Source organism: Haemaphysalis longicornis, unplaced genomic scaffold (genome assembly GCF_048455015.1).
Source record: "Haemaphysalis longicornis isolate Haplotype H1 unplaced genomic scaffold, Haemaphysalis longicornis Haplotype H1 scaffold_14, whole genome shotgun sequence".
NCBI lineage: Eukaryota > Metazoa > Arthropoda > Arachnida > Ixodida > Ixodidae > Haemaphysalis > Haemaphysalis longicornis.
The window spans coordinates 30906341-30926044 of NW_027526245.1; the positions used below are offsets into that span (position 1 = coordinate 30906341).

At 46.1% G+C, this 19704-nt stretch overlaps 1 protein-coding gene across 1 annotated transcript in view; it reads left to right on the plus strand.

The window, feature by feature from the left end:
• The window catches only part of LOC144164828 (uncharacterized), a 59550-nt gene extending 40966 nt beyond the window's left edge, over positions 1–18584 (plus strand). The window contains exons 5-6 of the mRNA XM_077695090.1: positions 2980–3033; positions 18456–18584. Of these exons, the coding sequence (XP_077551216.1) occupies positions 2980–3033; positions 18456–18584 (183 nt within the window). The remainder of the gene's footprint in view (positions 1–2979; positions 3034–18455) is intronic.
• Positions 18585–19704: the final 1120 nt, after the last annotated feature.

The following is a 19704-nucleotide window of genomic DNA, read 5'->3' on the forward strand; positions in this document are numbered from 1 at the left end:
TGTCCCATTTAAACATGTCGTTATCAATTTCGTAAAAAAGCTTAACTTTCGTGCCCGCTCTCTTGGCGTCTGCTGTGCTTTCCAAAAGGTGTTCGCGCATTTGCCTAGTGGCGGGCGAGCAGTCCTCGGACAGTGATATTCCTAGCCCCTTCAACTTCGAGCAGTTTTTCAGCACATTTGTCTTCTCGCGGCAGTCGATAAATTTCCTTGTAACTGGTCGAGGTTAATCTTGATGCTTGCGCCCTCTTCTGTGTATCCTTTCAATTGAACACACTTTCACGATTAGCTTATTTTGGAACAGGTCTTCTGTCGCATTTTGAAGAGCAATTCCGGTGTTTCATCGGTGGTTTAGCAAGACCAAATACTAAAAGGTTGTTGCGCCTACTCCTGTCTTCGCAATGTGTTTTCTTTCCAGATTTAAGATCGTTTGCTCCAGGTCTGTTATCCTTGAGTTGAATTTTTCACTGTCACAACATATGATTTGATCTCGTTAAGTTTTGTGTCAATGGAGCCAAGTCTTTGATGCATGGACTTCTGCTCAACGAGTAGTTCTACCATTTGTTCGATAGTGGGTCCAGGCTTTCTCTAAACGTGCCCACAAAGTATTAGCATAGAAAACACAAAGTCGCAGATGCATGAACAAAATACGATCACACTGTTTCAGCATGTCAGCTGAATGAAGCAGCGGTCACTTGTCTTAACAGATGATTGCTTGTGACTAACCTGCAGTAGGAACAGGAATGGGTTCATTGATGTGGCCTGCGGTCAGCTGGCGGGCCCACTGAAGGCGTGTTGGATCGGTGTGCTTCTTATATCGGTGGTAGTCGTAGTACTCAGTTGAGGGAGCGTGCAATCGTAACCCCCGAGGCAAGATGTTTGCGGTGCGCATGCTTGGAAATTCACTGCTTCATTGAAGACGACGAAAGTTTAATCCGGGAAATGGTCGGCCGTCCGCGCTGTGCAAAGCACAAGTACCTGCAGTGGGAACAGGAATGGGATCATTGCTGTTGCTTCCGGCCAGCTGACGTGCCCACTGAAGGCGTCTCGGATCGGTGTGCTTCTTATATCGGTGGCAGTTGTAGTACTTAATTGAGGGAGCGTACAATCATAACCCGCGAGGCAAGATGTTTGCTGTGCGCATTCTTGGAAATTCGCTGCTTCATTGAAGACGACGAAAGTTAAATCGGGAAAATGTCGGCCGTCCGCGCAGTGAAATCACAAGTACCTACATTAGGAACAGGAATGGGTTCATTGCTGGTGCTTCCGGCCAGCTGACGTGCCCACTGAAGGCGTCTCGGATCGGTGTGCTTCTTATATCGGTGGCAGTCGTAGTACTCGGTTGAGGGAGCGTGCAATCGTAACCCGGGAGGCAGAATGGTTGCTGCGCGCATGCTTCTAAATTCGCTGATTCATTGAGGACGACGAAAGTTGAATTCGGGAAATGGTCCGCCGTTCGCGCTGTGCAGAGCAGACGTACCTGCAGTAGGAACAGGAATGGGTTCATTGCTGTTGCTTGCGGCCAGCTGACGTGCCCGATTGGATAGCTGCCACCAATTCGCTAGAAGGTTGGCTTTGTTACAAAGCGGAAACTGTGTACAGATTCCTGTACAGATATCTGTGTACCTACAGATATTCAACGTCATGAAGGCAGTGCGGCAAGGGGGAAGTATCTGTATACTGCGTACATTTTCGATATCACTAAACAACCATTACAGTTTGAAAGGCTGTAATGGTTGTTTCGGTAATATTAAAACTGTGGCAGGTACGTTTCCATATGAAGCTGGTTTTTCCTATGTGCGCCGCTTGCGAATCTGGACGAACTGGTTTCAGGGTTTTTTTTTCCAAAAAATACCTAATATGACAAATCAGGAGTTGGCAGGAAGTCACGCGTTTTACTGTTTCCCCTATAATGTTCACACCCGGGCATCAACGGGTACCACGCTAGTTTTGTATAAATTTTTGCCCTATAGCACGAGGAACTCCGGGTACTGTGGTTGGAGCTTTAGACGTTTTTCTATTAAACGCGCTTTGTTCAGTGAGTTGTAAGGTGGCCTTCTTCAGGTGCACAAAATGACTTTATCTATTTTCGTTTCGTGTGAAATGTATACGCATGACTGCTGAACTGCAAAGAGACAAAATTCCCATTAGGTGGTTTAGCAGTTCTGTGGCCCTGTTGTTGACTTTGTATTACTTCGTCTGATCAAATATAGACAATAAAACAAACAAATAAAACAAACAAATACTGCTGAATGAATGAATTGATGAATGAACGAACGAACTTTAAGGAATGAATGTACGCATGGACGAACAACCCAAGAAACAAATCATTGAATGAATGAATGGGATAGGGTATTAGAGGCTTGACAAGAAGTTAATAACGGGAAGAAGCGTGTATTAGTAGAAAAAACGGACAAAAAGAAGGAAGAGGTGAATTAGATGCGGATAGGATGGGAGGCGGGAAGAGCGAGAATTGGCGATGGCTAGTGAACAAATTTTCAGCGTATAAGTGTTACAGGAGGCAGAAAGAAAGCTTAAAAATACACCTTGAGGGGCCGGTTGGAAATGAGAGAATAAGTTGGAGAAGGATATGGCATGAATACGGGCGAGTCATGAAGGAACACTAGAGGATTTTGCGGGGCGAAAGTAGAAGAAACGCTGCATGTTTCGATGTTATTTCCTGTGAACGAACCAGACGGGTGGTCATGTTTCAATATCGTATGGCCCTTTTTTCCTCCAGAGCACTCTTTCACCCTTTGCTATATTCTCCGAGTCTGGTAAATCACATGATCGAATTGTTTTATTAATATAGGGCCTGTCGTTGAAGCGGCGGATCTTTATTTAGATATAGTGATGTGTTCATAATTTGTAGCAGAAAAAAAGCACATTTTATATAAATGGCGTCTCTGTCAAAATTCACTAATTTGGGAGGGAAAATACGGTGTTTCGGATGACTAACATTGATGTTTTTCCTCGTATCAGATTCCACTCCAGCCAGTTCCACTGGAACAAATAGAAATGACTGAGAGAATGATGGTAACGTATAATTTCTTTTCTGTCCAAATGAGAATTTCTTAGTTTAATAGTGGCGCTAATATTGGTAAAAAGGTTTGTTTTTAGCTGTTTATTGATTCATTCATCTTTACTCGTATGTGCCGCATACACCGCGCGTCATTAGACGGTGGGGCACAAAAGAAAGCCAAAAAGAATTGAGGAAGCTCACACTAGCCCGTCATACTTGAAGGTAGCCAAGCTGTACACAACCTCCACAGCCCTCCAGAAGGTTTAATTCTACGATTGCAGCCTATTTGCTCCTTCGCTGCCGCAATGACCTTTACTCCATTAGTGTTTCTAAGTGTGCGAACTTGTTTTGTTTGGAAGTGATGATAATTGGACATCGCCTTGGAGCGGCGTAGGCTGTGCCGTGTCTTTTTCGTTCCGAGCAAGTGTTGCCACGATTGCGGTGAACGCTAGAGTTCTTTTGTTCTTTTTGGCCAATGTTGGCTACTCTTTCTAAGTGTGTATGCTTGGCTTGCAAACGTGCGCAGGGGACGCTGGGCGGTCCTCGCGATGCACGCACACATGAACTGTCGGAATTTTCTTGCTTTTGTTAACTGCCGGGCGATAGCGACGAGGAGCGCGCGCACCAGCGCGCGTTCGGCTTGCTAAACAGCTTCGCTCTTGAAAACGTACAAAAAGACAGAAACATGACTCAGAATGCATGATACGTAGAACACTGCAAGTGCCAGGAGATGAACTTCTGGATTTGACTTCGGCATACAAGTAATGCCTTTCACGTCATGCGTTTCAGTATGGTATTAAAATGGGGATTACCCAGTGATTCAAAAACATATGCACTCATCGTTGTTAAAAAATTCGGAACAGGCAATTGCAAATGTAAGGAAACCGGATTCAGTTTTTCAAAAATACCCAAATACTGGAAATTTTCTACCACATGTTTGCCTGGTACGGCGCCCACGTGTACGGCTAACAAAGATTCGATTGATTGTACGGATTAACGCGCCGACGCAAAGCGGGCGATGAGGCGCGCCGTAGTGGAAGGCTCCGGATTAATTGTGTCCACCTGGGGATCTTTAACGTGCGCCGAAATCTCGTACACACGGGCGTTTTCGCTTTTCGCCTCTATCAGAAAACTGGCCGCCGCGGCCGCGATTCGAACCCGCGACCTTGTGCTCTGCAGCGCAGTGCCATAGCCACTGAGCCACCTCGGCGGGTACAGCGCACAATGGAGATTAACAGCAAGGGGCTTCTAACACGGTATTATATCGTTACGTAGCAGCAGAACAGATGGCATGAACCATGGTTACTGAAGATGTGCTTACAAAATTTGCAAAGTGGCCACAAGAGACACAGCTCAAGGTACAGCCCGGCCACTTCTTTGCCATCGGTGTCTTTGTTGCTTCATGGCGCTGTGCAAAATTTCCCACATTTGTGTCTCGTGATAACATGATAATGAACAGGACATAGTGTTATTGAAAGGTAGTGTCTATTATCCCGGCAACTGTGAGAATTACCGTATGGAATTTCTCACGGCTGTCGCCTCTGATTGGCTAGGCAGGCACCCAGGAGATTTTATGGGAGAAATGTTTCCTAAAAACTGTTTCCTGGAGAGGCTCCTGAGCAGATGTAGATGCCGCAACTACATGGTTTTGCCACCGTCCTTTACGGATCATTGTCTTGTAGAATGCAGAATAGGGTACAAAAATGGCGTAACACTTTTACATGGGAATTGTGGAAGCTAAAGGCAACTGTTATTATTGACAAAAACTTCAGAGAAGGAATGAAAGATCAGCATAGCAAAATAGAAAATGTGAGGCACAATACGTTTTAAGAAATATGGAAGCTCAGTAAGCAAGCAATCAAAATTAAAGCAATTGAGCGGGCCAGTTTATTTTTTAGTTATTTATTCACATACCCTCAGAGCCCAGGGGCATTACAGAGGGGAGTGGGGGATAACAAAATTATTGAAAGAATATACAGCAAGTAATATTATGAAAACAACGGCTCTGTACACAAACAGCACAGACACTGCGATAGTTATATCAACAGCTTCTTACTTAAGGAAGCATGCGTTGCGCAAGTTGGCGTAAACAATCATGTAACCCAGATTTACTCCAACAGAGTCGACACTGCACAATTTTGCTGGCGACAATACAAATACAACGGACCTTCACCTGAGAAGGGTAAATAAACAAATAAACACTGCCCAAGTCCGGGAAAGTAAAACACTTACCGACCAACACATTTTCACTCAAAAAGTCTGAAAACTGCACGCCTAACAGCCACTACGTCCAAGATTTCGGCAACTGCATGTGGCAGTTGATTCTATTTAACATATGTGCTTGGTACAAATGAATCGTGAAAACAGTTTGTATGACAAGACGGAATGCCTACTTTGTATCGATGATTAACGCGCGCTGATATGTACGATGGATTCGTTATTAAAGAAAGGAATTGCTATGGTATATTTTGTGGAATAGGCACAAACGCGATATTTGCCTGCGGTGCTCGAGTAGCGATAGAGATAAAGTCGTTTTCATTGTGGTGTCGCTGGACGTGCGATGATAATTTGAAAGTATGAAGCGACATGAACGATTTTGAAACGCCTCCAATTCGTCGGTGAGCGATGCGATACCGGGATGCCAAACAGCAGCCGCCTATTCCAATTTTGAACGAACCAAAGTTTATCGAGAATTAATTTCAAAGAGCTTGGTGAAGAATTAAAGTTCCTACGAATATAGCCTGACATACGCTTGGCATTACCTACAACATAATATCTATGCGAGGTTTCCATGATAACTTAGAAGACACTATAACACCGAAATATTTGTACGATGGCACGATTTCAAGACAAACATTGATTAGTGAGTATTCTGGAGGTGTAGTGTTAACTCGGGAAATGCGAATGCTTTTACACTTTTTAATAACAAGTTTCATTTTCCATAATTCCCACCAATCTGAAATACTAATAATATCTGATTGCAGAATTTCGACGTCGTTGTTGTTAGTTATTTGCCTGTAAATGACACAATCATCGGCAAAAAGATTGACAGATGAGCTGATGTTAATTGTAAGGTCATTTATATAAATTAAAAATAAAAAAGGCCCGAGGACAGATCTTTCGGGTACACCTAAATGAACCGAAGAAGGATGCGAGTCTGTATTCTCCACATTTACGAATTGGTACGTATTATTCAAAAAGGCACGCAACCACGCAAGTAAATTATGATCTAAGTTTAGATTAGAAAGTTTTATAAATAATAAATCAGGCGGAACCGAATCAAACGCTTTAGAAAAATCTAGGATGATACAGTCTGTAAAGCATCCATGATCAATCGCCGAGTGTACATCATGAGTGAAACAGTCTAACTGGGTCTCACAACAATATGTCTTTCTAAAACCATGCTGCGCTGGGCTGAAAATGAATTGGACTCCAAGAAATTTACAATGTGGCTATAAAGGACATGTCCGGTTATTTTACACGGAATACTAGTTAATGACACAGGCCTGTAGTTACCAGGAGAACATCTATCACCAGATTTGCAAAGCGGTGTAATTTTCCAAATTTACCAGTCGTCAGGGATGCAACAGTTTGAAGCGACTGAGTGAAAAGTGTTGTAAAAACGATAGAACTGTAATTTTTTGTTTTGATAAGGAACTTTGAGTTTATATTGTGAACACGTAACCAGGAAGAAATTTTGAGTTTTTTTATTATCCGGGTAATACCTAGTGTGTCGACAGCTATGGGTTCCATTGAACAAAAATTCAAGCATATACTGTATGAAAAAGAGCTGCACAGCCGGTAGAGTGGTCAGTAGTAAATGCAGCGTTGAAACAATCAGCACACTCATTAGAAGGAGTTGTGACACAGTCTGGGGTCTTAAGGTTTATAGTACAAGTATCACGTTTGTTTACAATATTCCAAAATTGCTTATGGTTGCTAATTAATAAGGACGGCAAAGTTTCCGTAAAAAATAAATTCAGCGATTTTTTATTGAGTCTTATAATTAGCAGCTGCTAATTTATATGCATCCCATCGAAGGGCTGCGTTTTCAGCTTTGGCTGAGCGAAACAAACGCTTTTTCTTGTTAGGCAATCTTTTTAGGTGCTTAGTAAACCAAGGGCTCTCCTTGGTAGAGATGATAGTTATGACGGGTATAAAGCCTTCGATAAGAGCAACTACCTTCTCCTTGTACAAAATCCAATTTATGTTGACACTGCGGTTTGGGAATCCTTGCAAGTAATCGTCCAGGAAAATAAAAAGTTCGCGATTGATACTATCGAAGTCGGCTCGCTTATGGTCCGTGTTTTGTTTTGCATGCGTGCGGTGGTGAAGGACATGCATGTTTACCAAAAAACGGATAGCGGAATGATCGCTTATGGGAGGCAGTTAAGATATGGCGGAAAAAAAGTCAGGCGAGGTGGTCAATATAAGGTTCAACATACTCCTTGTTGTTAATGTGACTCTAGTTGGTTCGTTCGCTACCTGAGACAAATTAAAATCTGCACACATAGTCAGAAAAGTGCTACATTTGTTTGAAAAAAGTGTGGGGCGAGGGCTGAGACCGGACCACTCAATATTCGGATAATTGAAATCGCCAACTAGAATTATAGGCACATTTGGGAAGCGAACAACGGTCTTATTCAGAGCGTCATGAATTTGATCGACAAACGTTTCATCGCACCACGGGTCGCGATAACAAACCCCCAGGATAAGCCTTTTAAAACCCAAGTCAATTTCTACAAAAAACAGTTCTAAATTCGTAACAGAAAATATAGGGGCAGAAATCAATTAATCAGCAACAGCAATTAACGCACCCCTATGATATCTTTCACCCCTGTCTCGGCGATATATGTTGAAATGCTTGTTGCACTCAACGACTACACGATTAGCAACATTTGAGGAAAACCAAGTTTCCGTCAAACATTATAATGTCAGCATCGCATGAATCAATCAGCGAACTCAATTTGTCTTTTTTTGGTAGAACAGTTCTAATGTTAGTAAAAAGAAATGACAATGAACTCTTGCATGACGACGGCAAACCACTACCCCTCGCGTATTCCTATTTCGTAACATGGGACGAGTTTGACACGCTGCGCTATCTGAATGCTAGGGCATCGCGTGTGCGTTATCTGATTGGCGAGGACTAGGTGGCTGCATGGAAAAGCCATCCTGCTCAAACACGGTCCCATAGGCATGGTTGTAACAGTAGCACTTGTCATTATTGTACAATTTGTTGTAGCGACGTTTGTAGGTGCAATTCTGCGTTTTTCCAAAGTCTACAAGTTTTTTCCGTGACTGCTGCGTTATTGCAGAATAGTCCTCACTCACAGTGACACCGTTGGTTTTTAATGCAGCCGAAGAATTTAGAACCTGTTGTTTGACTTTAAAAGAAGAAAATTTAACAACAACAACCGGTCTGCATTTTTGGTCGGAAAAAACACCCAGCCTGTGCGCCTGTTCAATAGACTGTTTAGAAACCGTGAGTCAAACAAGGCAGACATGACTTTCACTATCTTATTTTCGGCCTGGTCTCAGGTTTATAAAGGTTCATCAGCTACTCCATAAAACAACAGGTTGTCCCGTCGCATTCTGTCCTCCATTTTAGCTCGGCACTCCTGAATTTTTGAATTTTCAGTGCTAAGTCTGTCGGCGAGTAGCCTTAATGCGACTAATTCTTGCTGCGCGGCGTCACTAGCCAACGTTTTAGCTTCTACTGCCATTAGTCGTTTATCAATGTCTTCGATGGTGTTCCCGATGGCTTCTTGCCTTTTATAACTTCGTTTACAGGATTAAGTAGTTCTTACTGCGTTTTCTCAATGTTCGCAGTGTGGTCATTCACCCTCTGTAGCAAACTAAACATGTCATTAAGAGTTTTTTGCTCAGTGTCAGTCGTAGTATTGGCATCCTGCGTCCGCATAGAAGCGCCAGGATTAGGCTCAACATCCCCTGCGAGCAAAATCTACTGACGAATAACAGAATAGCACTCAGAAAATTCCGACAACAACCCTCGGGGGCGTGGGAACAGCAATAAGCACAGGTTATTAGACTTACGAGAGTACAAAGGTGTACACGTACTAACCTGCGCAAACAATCACAGTGTGTTAGACAGCCGCATCAGGTAGCTGCTCCCATGCCCACTGAAGTGGTCCGATTGCCACCGTTCATTTTTATTGGCGTCCACTTCTGATGCCCTGCTCGATGTGGGCACCGCAAAAGAAGAGGCAAAGTTCCAGTGTGGTTGCGCGGGAAGCACAAACTGGGGGACTTCTTGAAGGCGAAGTGGTACTGTAGTTGCATCGGAATCGAGGGGTTGAAATGATGCAACGCTGATCAAAAGGCACATCAAAGGCGACACCTGCGCAAACAATCGCAGAGTGTTAGACAGCCGCATCACGTAGCTTCTCCCACGCCCACTCTCGAGTTGCATAAAGTATGAGCTAAACATGAGCTAAACGACGTTATGAGCAGCATCGAACAAGCTGACGGAGCAAGAAAGTTCAGCACCACATGTGTTCAAAGACGACATTACGCAAACTAAACAAAAACTCGAGGTTATTGATGAAAACAGCTATAACGGAGCACTAGTACGTACAAAGAGTTTACCAAACGACAGCCCGTGGAAGGCCTACTAACAGCGCCTTGGGGTCTGAAAAAGCACATGCTAGGTGAAATAATATAGCCGAAATGAAATGGAATGGCACAACATCTGGAGATAAGAAGAACATCGAACGTGCTTTCTTAGAGTATTATCAAACGCTCTTTTCTCTTCGGCCTGTCAACATTGAAACATTTAAGAAAAAATTTCTACACCACATGCCGAACCTTGACAATGAATAGAAGGGACGATTGGAGCAGTCAGTAACATCAAAAGAAGTTGAAGATGAAGTCCACAATCTAAACCCAGGGAAGTCTCCGGCCATGATGGTTTAAGTGCGGCATTCTACAATGCCTTGAAAAGTTAAATAGCGCCGTTTTCAGGGGTGGCTTTCAACGAGGCGTAAGATTTCAACTCACTGCTAATGTCCTGTGGATCAGCTCACACAGTTTTAATTTGGTAAAAAACAGAAGATATAGGAAAACCGAAGTTACAGCATACAGACTTATCTCACTTACCAATGTCGATTATAAAATAATAATTAAAAGTCTCGCCAAAAGACTTGGAGGTGTGATACGTGAAATAGTAGGCCCTCATAAAACATGCAGCATTCGAAGAAGGTCTATATGCACTAACATTCATAAATCTAGGTGTGTGCTTGAGTGCAGCGACGCCACACGAGTGCCTGTCGCTATGATTCAGCTCGACCTTGAAAAGGCATTTGACTGCGTGTCACATGAATTGTTGTTCAATATTCTGGACCATATTATTGTTGCAACGGTTATCAAGGAGAGGTTGGCACTGGCGTACCGGAATTGCAGTACGCGGTTGATTGTGAAAAAGAGACATGTTAGCAAGACATAGGGATCGCCCATTTGGAATCGCCCTGTGCGCCAAGGCTGCAATCTCAGCCTGCTATTGTTCTGCATTATGTTTACGTGTTTTAAAAGATGTCGATATACCAGGGTTCCCCTTTCACGAGTGAGAAGTCGAGCTTTTTGCGTATGCAGACGACATTGCTGTTGTCTGCGAAGACAAATTCGGTATAATGAAAGTTGTGGACGTAACAAAGTTATTTATGTATTTACCGGGAGCTCGGTTAATCGGGGAAAGTGCTTAGGGTTCCGGCACGGTGAGTGGCAGTCACCCCCGACACTTTTGCCAACGCCAGCTGGGTAACAACCCCAGTGAAGTACCATGGTGCTCCTGTGACGTTCTATAGCGACAGTGAACCATATTAGCGTGAACAAACTCCCGAGACTCGCGCAAAGGCGAAACGTGCAAGGGGGCTTTCTTGTCAACCTTTGCTAGGGCAGCGGTGTGCTACTTATTTTTCGTTTGTAAATTGTGGTATGTAATTGAGGTGCTGCATTGGTCTCGTGCGAAAATTGACAAGTTGCTTCGGGTGTTTGCTCTTTTTGTGTGGGACTCAACCTGGAAGAGGTGCAGCCGCACCAACTTGTTTAAGAGAGTGAAAGGTGGGGGACTAGGACTGCCGCATTTATTTGTGCGCCACCTAGTGAGCAGATATCTAAAGGGATGTAAGAGACCCTTTTCTACGCACCGTATGTCAACTACGGCTGGGCAGGTACTTACTATGTCTTTGCCGCAGAGTACCTGTCGGACGGCAGAAGTGATCACTTTTTCGCCACTACATCAACACTTGTGGCCTTTTACGGAGCGAAAAAGCATACAATTTGTAAGAAACAAAACCCACCATAGACGAATTCTTCTAACAGGCGTTACACAAAAAGTTTATAACAGCATTAATTAGTGTAAACTGCGAGTAGCTTACTGCAAAATGTTTCAGGGTGTGATATGGTGGCAATGTTATCAGGCGGCTCATTCCAAAGGCGAATGGCATGACGCAGTGTGGATGAATTAAATGCATTGGTTTTGGCGTATATCCCCATGAAACTGGACTGATTATGCAATCTGCATGAAAAAGAAGGGGGTATTTGAAGTGGTAGCCGGGTTCGTTTATGGGTAAAATTATATTTGTGGAAAAGGGACAAAACAGCAATGTTATATCGGCTATCTAGTGGCGGCAGTTGCAGGTCTAGTTTTATTTCTGTTATGCTGGAGGTGATCTTGTAGTTACGTTATATGAACCGGGCTGCTCTATTTTATAATATTTCTATCATATTTATTACGTAATTCTGGTGAGGAGACCAAATTGACGAGGCAAATTCTAATTGTGGCTGGATGAATGTTTCAAAGGCGAGTTTACGAATGTTAGCAGGTAACTTTTACAACTTGCGACGTAGATAACCCAGTGAACGTGGTTCTTTGGCGCATAAAGACGCGATATGTGGAACCCATGAAAGATGGTGTCGTTTGAAAACAGCGCGGAAGACGGGACGGAGCAAGTACTAGACGACACAAGCGCTGACGAACAACTAAGCGATTTAATTCGCAAGAAAATATATACATGAAAAACTAGGGGAAGAGAAGGAAAAATACGACATAAAATTTTGACAGAAAAAGGTGATAGCTACTGATTAGTAAGTATGACAACGACAATCTTTCGCCGCGTGACGATTTGAAGACAACTAGTCACGTAGGTACGCGATTTCCTTATCCAACAGTGCCACGGATGGTTCGCTGATACAATCGCTCCCTTTCCTCTTGATTTGGAAGGCCTCGAAGATCTCCCTCTCCCTCCGCCCGCGGTAAGAGGTGAGTGTGGCGCATTCAGTGAACCGAGGGGTGAAGCCGCACGAGGCGCAGTGTGCTGACAGCGTGCCACCGGTAGAAGACCTGACTCTGTTTGCATGCTCCCTCAAACGTTCGTTCAGGCAGCGGCCTGTTTGTCCTATATAGGAGCGTTTGCACGACAGCGGAATCTCGTACACGACGTTACTCACACAATCAACGTAACGTGTCTCGTGTTTTTTGACGCACGCTGGTGATTTGCTGCTTTCTGCGTTAACGCGCTTACACAGGCGGCTCAGTTTCTAGTGTCGTCTAGTACTTGCTCCGTCCCGTCTTCCGCGCTGTTTTCAAACGATATGATGTACCAACAAGCCCTTCAGTTCACCCTTTTCCGTGAAAGATGGGCTCTAAGAAGGACACCAAGGTACTTGTAGGAAGAAACGAGAAAGCACAGTGTTATTTAAATGATAAGAAAATTCCTAATGTACATGTTTCGGGCTGAAGCACATTACCGTGCGCATGGTAAAGTTTAATGTCATGAGCCATTTGTTGCATCAATTAGAAAGAAGGTTAAGATCTGTTTGAAGGGCTAAGTGATCGTCAGTATTGTTAATGGGATGGCAGATAATAGTCATCTGCAAAAATACGCATGCAGGAAGTTATCTGGGTGAGTAAGTAGTTAATGTCGATTCAGAAGAGTAAGGGCCCAAGGAGCTGCCTTGCGGCACACAGGAACTAACAGAAGAAAGTGGGGAAGAGAAATTGTTAACAACATCCTAGCAATGGACATCCAAAAGCCTATGACAACATCAGTCACGCTGCTGTCCTGGACTCAATTGGTATGCACCACCTTCCCATGCGGGTAGGGCAGTTCGTCCAGTCATTCCTTCAAGACAGGACATTTGCCATACGCTATCACGGACAAGCTGTTCGGTCCTTCGTTCCTGTACGTGGTGTGCCCCAAGGATCGGTATTGGCTCTGACCTTGTTTAATATGGCCTTGATACCACTGGCATGGCGCCTGAATGATGGCTGTTAAATTTCTCCTTTACGCCGATGACATCACCGTGTGGAGCACTCACCATGACCTGGAAACTCAAGCGAGTTCGTTGCAGTCAGCCCTGGATGTCACCGCAGCCTTTGCCTCTTCGGTGGGCCTCCAGCTATCAACGAGTAAAACAACATACACATCCGTTGCCAACCGCTGCGGCCGCCGAAAGCTTGCTGCTTGTCCCATCCGCCTTCATCTGTCTGGGCAACCACTGCAGGAGAGCCCAGCTATGAAAGTCCTGGGATTGCTGATACACCAGTAAGAAACGGCGACAGCTTGGCTTGCTCAGGCTAGACACCAAGCTGCTCAAACGCTGTCACTAGTACGCTGCATTGCTCCCAAGCTGGTGGAGCCAGCTCACACGTGGCGCGACAAAAATAGTGAGAGCAGTTTTACAACCGCGCTTGGTGTACTCTGCTCAGCTCCAGCATTTGACGGCAACACAGTGGGATCGCCTGGAAGCGATTAACAGAGAGGCTATGAGAGCAATTACTTCGCTTCCACGCATCACCCCTATAGTTGCTCCCCAGGAACAAGCCCAACTGAACACGTTGGATGAACTTGTTCATCAACGTCGCGAAGCTCGGAAATTGAAGAATGCACTGCGTGACTCAGCGCGAGCATTAATAGCTTACGCAGTCTCTCATACGCTACCAGCCCTGCCGCAGCTAGTACTTCCCCCGTGGCAGTTCGTGCAATTGAGTGGCAACAAACCAACTGACCTTCGTCGTCCAGACTCCAACATTTCGGCTTCTGCCCTCAGACAATGCATCGCCGACACGGATAGCCTCCTTCCACCCGGCTCTATCATATTATATACTGACGCCAGTATACAAGAGACTGTGATTGCCACTGCCATTTATTGCACTAGCCATCCAGCCCTCAGCAAGGCGTCCAGATTTAAGGTCCCGGAACCTCCATCATCGTTCTATGCAGAACTTGTAGCCATTAGAGAGGCTCTGATTGCTGTAACCGGAATCACTTTGCAGCCCGGGGCGCGCATCGTAGTTCGCACCGATGCTCTACAAGCAGTCCGTCTACCAGGGTTAGTTAACCGTAGCCCTGTGCTGGCTCAGAGTATTCATCAACTTGCGGCAGGAATCGCTCACAAGATCCTGATTGAATGGGTTCCGCGTGACCTACTCACAGAACACTGCAAGGCAGACGTAACAGCTCGACTGGCAGCTTCCGTTCCATTTCCGACTTCCCGGTTAGAGCTGGATGATGCCAGTCTCCTGGTGACGAGAACAGAACACCTCCGGCGCCGCACGCGTGCTCTCATTCCACCGTGTGCTGCCACCCTCCCCCCGGGCCTTACCCGTGCAGAGGAGGTTGCGATCAGGAGGATTCGGGTGGGGGTGGCCTTAACTCCCGCCGTGACCCACCACTGGCCTCAATACCGAGGTTCCTTTACAACCCTGGTTGCCCAGTGTGCCACCGCAGCGGCGCGATTGCCGACCTTCACCACTTGCTGTGGTTCTGCCTCGCCTTGAGGCCGACGAGACTGCGGCACCTTGCGGCGACGGGCCTCCCCGTAGACGACGCCTCCGCATACGCCACATGGATACATGGGCGCCATGATCATTCACTCCTTGATTTCATCCGCGAAGCGAACGTTTTCATTTTTATCTAATCACTAGAGGCCGGATTTTTAGGCACTAAAAAAGCACGTGTTAGGCGCCAAAAATAGGCGGCAAAAACAACGTTTTAGGCCATAAAAAGAATAAAATAGGCGCAATAAATTTTTAGATAAATGCTAATAATTTCAAGTGAAGACGTGAGCGAACTGTAAGCACGACAGGAAATCAAAAAATGTCATTGCTACGAGGCCACAATGACAGTAACAGTTCAATTCAATTCAATTCTTTATTTTTCTCTCATAACAAGTTCTATACATTGACCTTAGACGTGGAATTGCCCCGTAATACCTCTGGGCTAATGGCGATCAATTGGCTTAATTTCACAAGCGCATTGCTTACAAACATGTTCAGATGCGAAAGTCAGTCAAGCGTCGCATATTGTGAAACAGGCAGGAGAAACAATCCTTGAAATATGGTAATACTGATTTACAAAAGCGCAAATTTATGTCTGCCTGACGCAATTAAATTACAATAAAGCAAGAAAATAATAAATGCAAGATAGACAAGGTTTGTTAAGAAATTAACATATTGTTATGTGAGAACTTACGTACAAACTTTTGCAATTTTCTACAGGTACCTTAATTATACAGGCAAGACCTTTCAACACTGCCAAATACACATACGCTCATTCGAAAAATAAATATTAAGAATTCTGTTTGGACAGAACGCGGAACCTAGTTTAAGAATCACTATGAAAATTATAGAAACAATAGGTAACTACCAGCATCTCCAGATTTCTGGGTTCAAAATTGTGCCTCTTTTCCTTCTTTTGCCTCTTTTTCCGCACGGTTGGCAGAACACGGTCTCTCCGTCTATTCCGTAGCATGGTGAGTTAAGTGTCCACTGTCGGATCAACGCACTTCTGGGCGTCTTCCGTTTCGGCATGGCTGTAAAGGGCAGCGGAAAAAGCCAGACCGTGCACGTTGAAAGACCGGACCAGAAGGGAAGGGTGCCTCCTATTGGTCGGGTCCAATCGTCTATAGAGCGCCGGCGGCGGCGGCGGCGGCGATCCAGTCGGGTCTAATCGGCGGCGGCGTCGGCACAGGTGCGTCTCTCCTCCACTATCCTCATATCCTCTCTCCGATAGCGAACGCAGTCTCAGTCGACGGTCGTCCGTGCTCCGTTTGCACTCTCTCGCAGTACTCGACGATTGCTTGATGCGACGGTTCCTTTAGATAATCAACCCAACGGAAACACCAATGGAACCACCCAGATGCGTTGCATCACACCAGGGTTCCCGCGAGGGGAGGTGGGCGTAATTTTCCCCCATCACTTTCTTTGCCCCTGACGGTATCATAGTTCCCCTGGGGAGTAGTGTTGTGCGTCCACCGCCAAGTCCTGTGGGAAAGCCACCCGTAAAGCATGCAGAAGCCGCCGCTCCGGTTGCACCGGCGCAAAGGGAGCGGGGGAGTGTTAAAAAGAGGACCAGGTTCAAACCCATCGAATTCAGAACAGTAAATATTTCCAGGTAGAATGAATAAAGGTATCAAATTGCACTCGAAAGCGAAACTTGACGCTACATAGTGCTGATTTAGGCGCCATTTTGAGAAAAAAGGCTTTTATAGGCATTTATCGGAGTATAGGCACCAACAACCAAAATAGGCATTTATAGGCACTATACAACCACCATAAAAGCCATCCTTGACCTGGAATTCGTGCTCATATATCGAAATGAGGCGATAGGAACGCAAGGAAAAAAATAGGCATTTGCCTAAAATCCGGTCTCTACTAATCACCATCACCTCATAATCCCATATATATGCCCTATGGCAAAATAAACGTCCCTAAAAAACCTGCGAACTGTTGCAGAAAAGAAAGCAAGTTTTGAATCCAGGATAACGTTAGGGAGTCACGTCGTAGAGCCGATAATTTAGAGATTAGGCGGCAGTGGGGCACGCGGTCAAAAGCTTTGGAAAAGTAAAAAAAAGATAGTAAGTTTGAAGGTTGCGGTCCATGTTAAAGTGCAAATCAGTCATTAGTTCAAACAACTGTGTGTCACAGAAAAATCCCTTCGAAAATCCGTGTTGATTAGTAAAAAAGAAATGGTGTGTCTCAAGGTGATTGTACATGTTAGAACTGATAATGTGCTCCAGCATTTTGCAGCATATGCAGGTTAAAGATATGGTTCGATAGTTGTCAGGCAAGTGAATATCTCCAGTTTTGTGAATTGTTAGTATTTTTCCTTCTAACCAGTTGGCAGGTAGCTCTTCAGATGTTAGCGATTGCTGAAATATATGGCATAACATCTCGCTTGATATAGCGAGGGTGTTGTTCAATATTTTCGAATTATTGTTATCAATACCAGCTGATATAGATATTTTGAGGTTCCTAATGAGTCATTCAAGCTTTCAAAAATGATAGTAACTGGTTCCATATATGCGGCGTCAAGTTCAGAAAAGGTAGGAACACTGGAATAGTCCTCCTGAGTAAAAACAAAAGCAAAAAAACGTGTTCAATACTGTGGGCAGTCGTCGCTAGGGATCTAATCGAACCTGACACTAATAAAGTAACAAAGGCACAGCCCGTAATCTTACTGATTGAGCTACCAGCCCACGAGGAGAGGGGAAGACAAGTGGTGCACGCCACAAGCACATATAAAGGTTTAACCCCTGGTTCCCCGCTGAATGCCACGCCATAGCGATTAAAAGAAGCTCACACCAATCCATGGCATCTCACTTCTAGTACGCCAACGTGCTAAAGCCTGTGGCTTCCAGTGTTCACGTAAAAATCTCAGCTCCTTGCCGTCCACCCTGTAGGTACTTCTGCCTACCGAGGGGGGTTCAGGCAACAACCTCGTCAAAACATTACAGCACAGAACATTTCGAAAGGAACAAGGGGCTTTCCTGAAGCAGTGGAAACGAAATATAAATGGCACAGAAGATACAATCAAACACGCAGATCACGAAAGCACTTCAATGTCCGGAGGCTTACGGCACGACAGGACGAAGGCTGGCTGCTTGCTGCCGTGCGGGATCCTGGAAGGTGGCTGGCGGCGGTGGCTTGTCTCTTCCGGCTCGCGGCACTACCGGCCGGCGACTCCCCCTCTCGCTCGCGCGGCTCATATTTATAACCAGAGCACGGGCGAGAGGGTGTCGTTGATAACAGTCCCGTCGCTGTGCGCGCGCACATTGCTTCTGTGCGCCCACACTCTCCGCCCCCCCCCCTGAAGAAAGGGCACGATGAAGAAACCAAAGAGTGACCGCGACCTCGCAAGCCATACGAAGGAAAAAAAAGTAACAGAAAAAAAAGAGAAGAAAAAAAAATGTCCGAGGCTCTTGTTTACACACAGTCCACGGAGTCCAGGATTGCGTCCATTGCTTGGCGCCGCTGGTCTGGGCGCAACCGCCGTAACATTGCCAAGGCTTCTTGCAGAGCGTCCTGGCAGTTGCCTTCCGGCCGGTTGGCGCGCAAGGCTGTTGAACGCTCTCTGTGGAGAGCCCCGGCAAGGTGGTGGCGCCAGCTGATTTCTGGCACTTGGCACACTTCGCACAGCGCGGCCAGCTCTGCCTGGGTGTATACAGGCCGTGGTTCTACCGGGTGACGTTCTGCGATTGTGAGCCCCTGCAAGGGTGCCGGGACGGAGGTGCGCGGAGTGCCGACGAGTACTTGGGGCTGGTCTGACCACTCTATACGAGAGTACCAGCCAACCGGCTGGCCGGAAGGTGACAGCACCGTCCACGTGGCCACCCCTTCCGTAGGTCGTTCCGGACGGTACGGCGGCGGGAACGGTCGGCGCCGTGAACCCTGGGGCGGGGCCGAGCGTTCGGGTTGCCGACGGTGGTAGGGGTGGGCCCGACTCCTGTTCCGGGACATCTGCAGGAAAAAACAAGGAAAACAAAAATGAGCAACTAGTTAATGACGCGTGCACAGATTGTATCGTGGTGACGGGGAATGCTGATGTGTCACGCGCTGCCCGCGGCAGTCTTCTCGCTGATCCCCGCGGGCTGCATCCTCTCGTGAAAAATACCGCTTTAGTTCGGACACGTGCACCGGACCGTACGATTCACCTGTGGAAGAGTTCTTCAGCACATACGACAGGTTAGACTTACTGACAACGGTATACGGGCCATCCCACCTGTGTGCAAGTGAGGCGGTGAAGCCCTTAGACGCATCACTAAGTGGATGCGTTCGCTTCAACACAAGATCACCCACGGAAAATTGTACGTCCCGTCGGCGCTTGTCGTACTGGTACGTCTGGTCGAGTCGGGAGATGTCGAGATGTTCGCGAGCCTCCCGGACGGAATCTGTCAGCCGCTTGCGGAGGTCAGCCGCGAATGTTGCGGGGATTTATCAGTGCCATTCTGCGTGGGTTGGAGCGAACTGTCGAGAGGAAACTTGAGGTCTCTGCCAAAATTCAGTTGCGCTGCAGTGAAACCGGTAGATCTCTTAATCGTTGTCCGCGTTGCGAAGCCCATCTCGGGAAGCTTATTGCCCCAGTCCTTGTGACGGCCAGTGTGAGCAATGAGCATCGACTTAAGGTTTCGGTTGACCTGTTCCGTAATGTGCGCTTGCGGGTGGTAGGCCGAGGTGCGCGTGTGGCGTATTCCCAAGGCGTGGCAAGAATCTCGGAAAACCTTGCTAGTGAAATACGTCGCGTTGTCCGTCATTAACTGCGAGGGAAAACCGAACCTCGTGAACACTTCCAAGAGGCGTTCCCACACCTTTTGAGAGGTTAGCTTGCGCAAAGGAAACAACTCGACCCACTTTGTGAAGTGGTCTATAATTACCACCAAGAACTAGT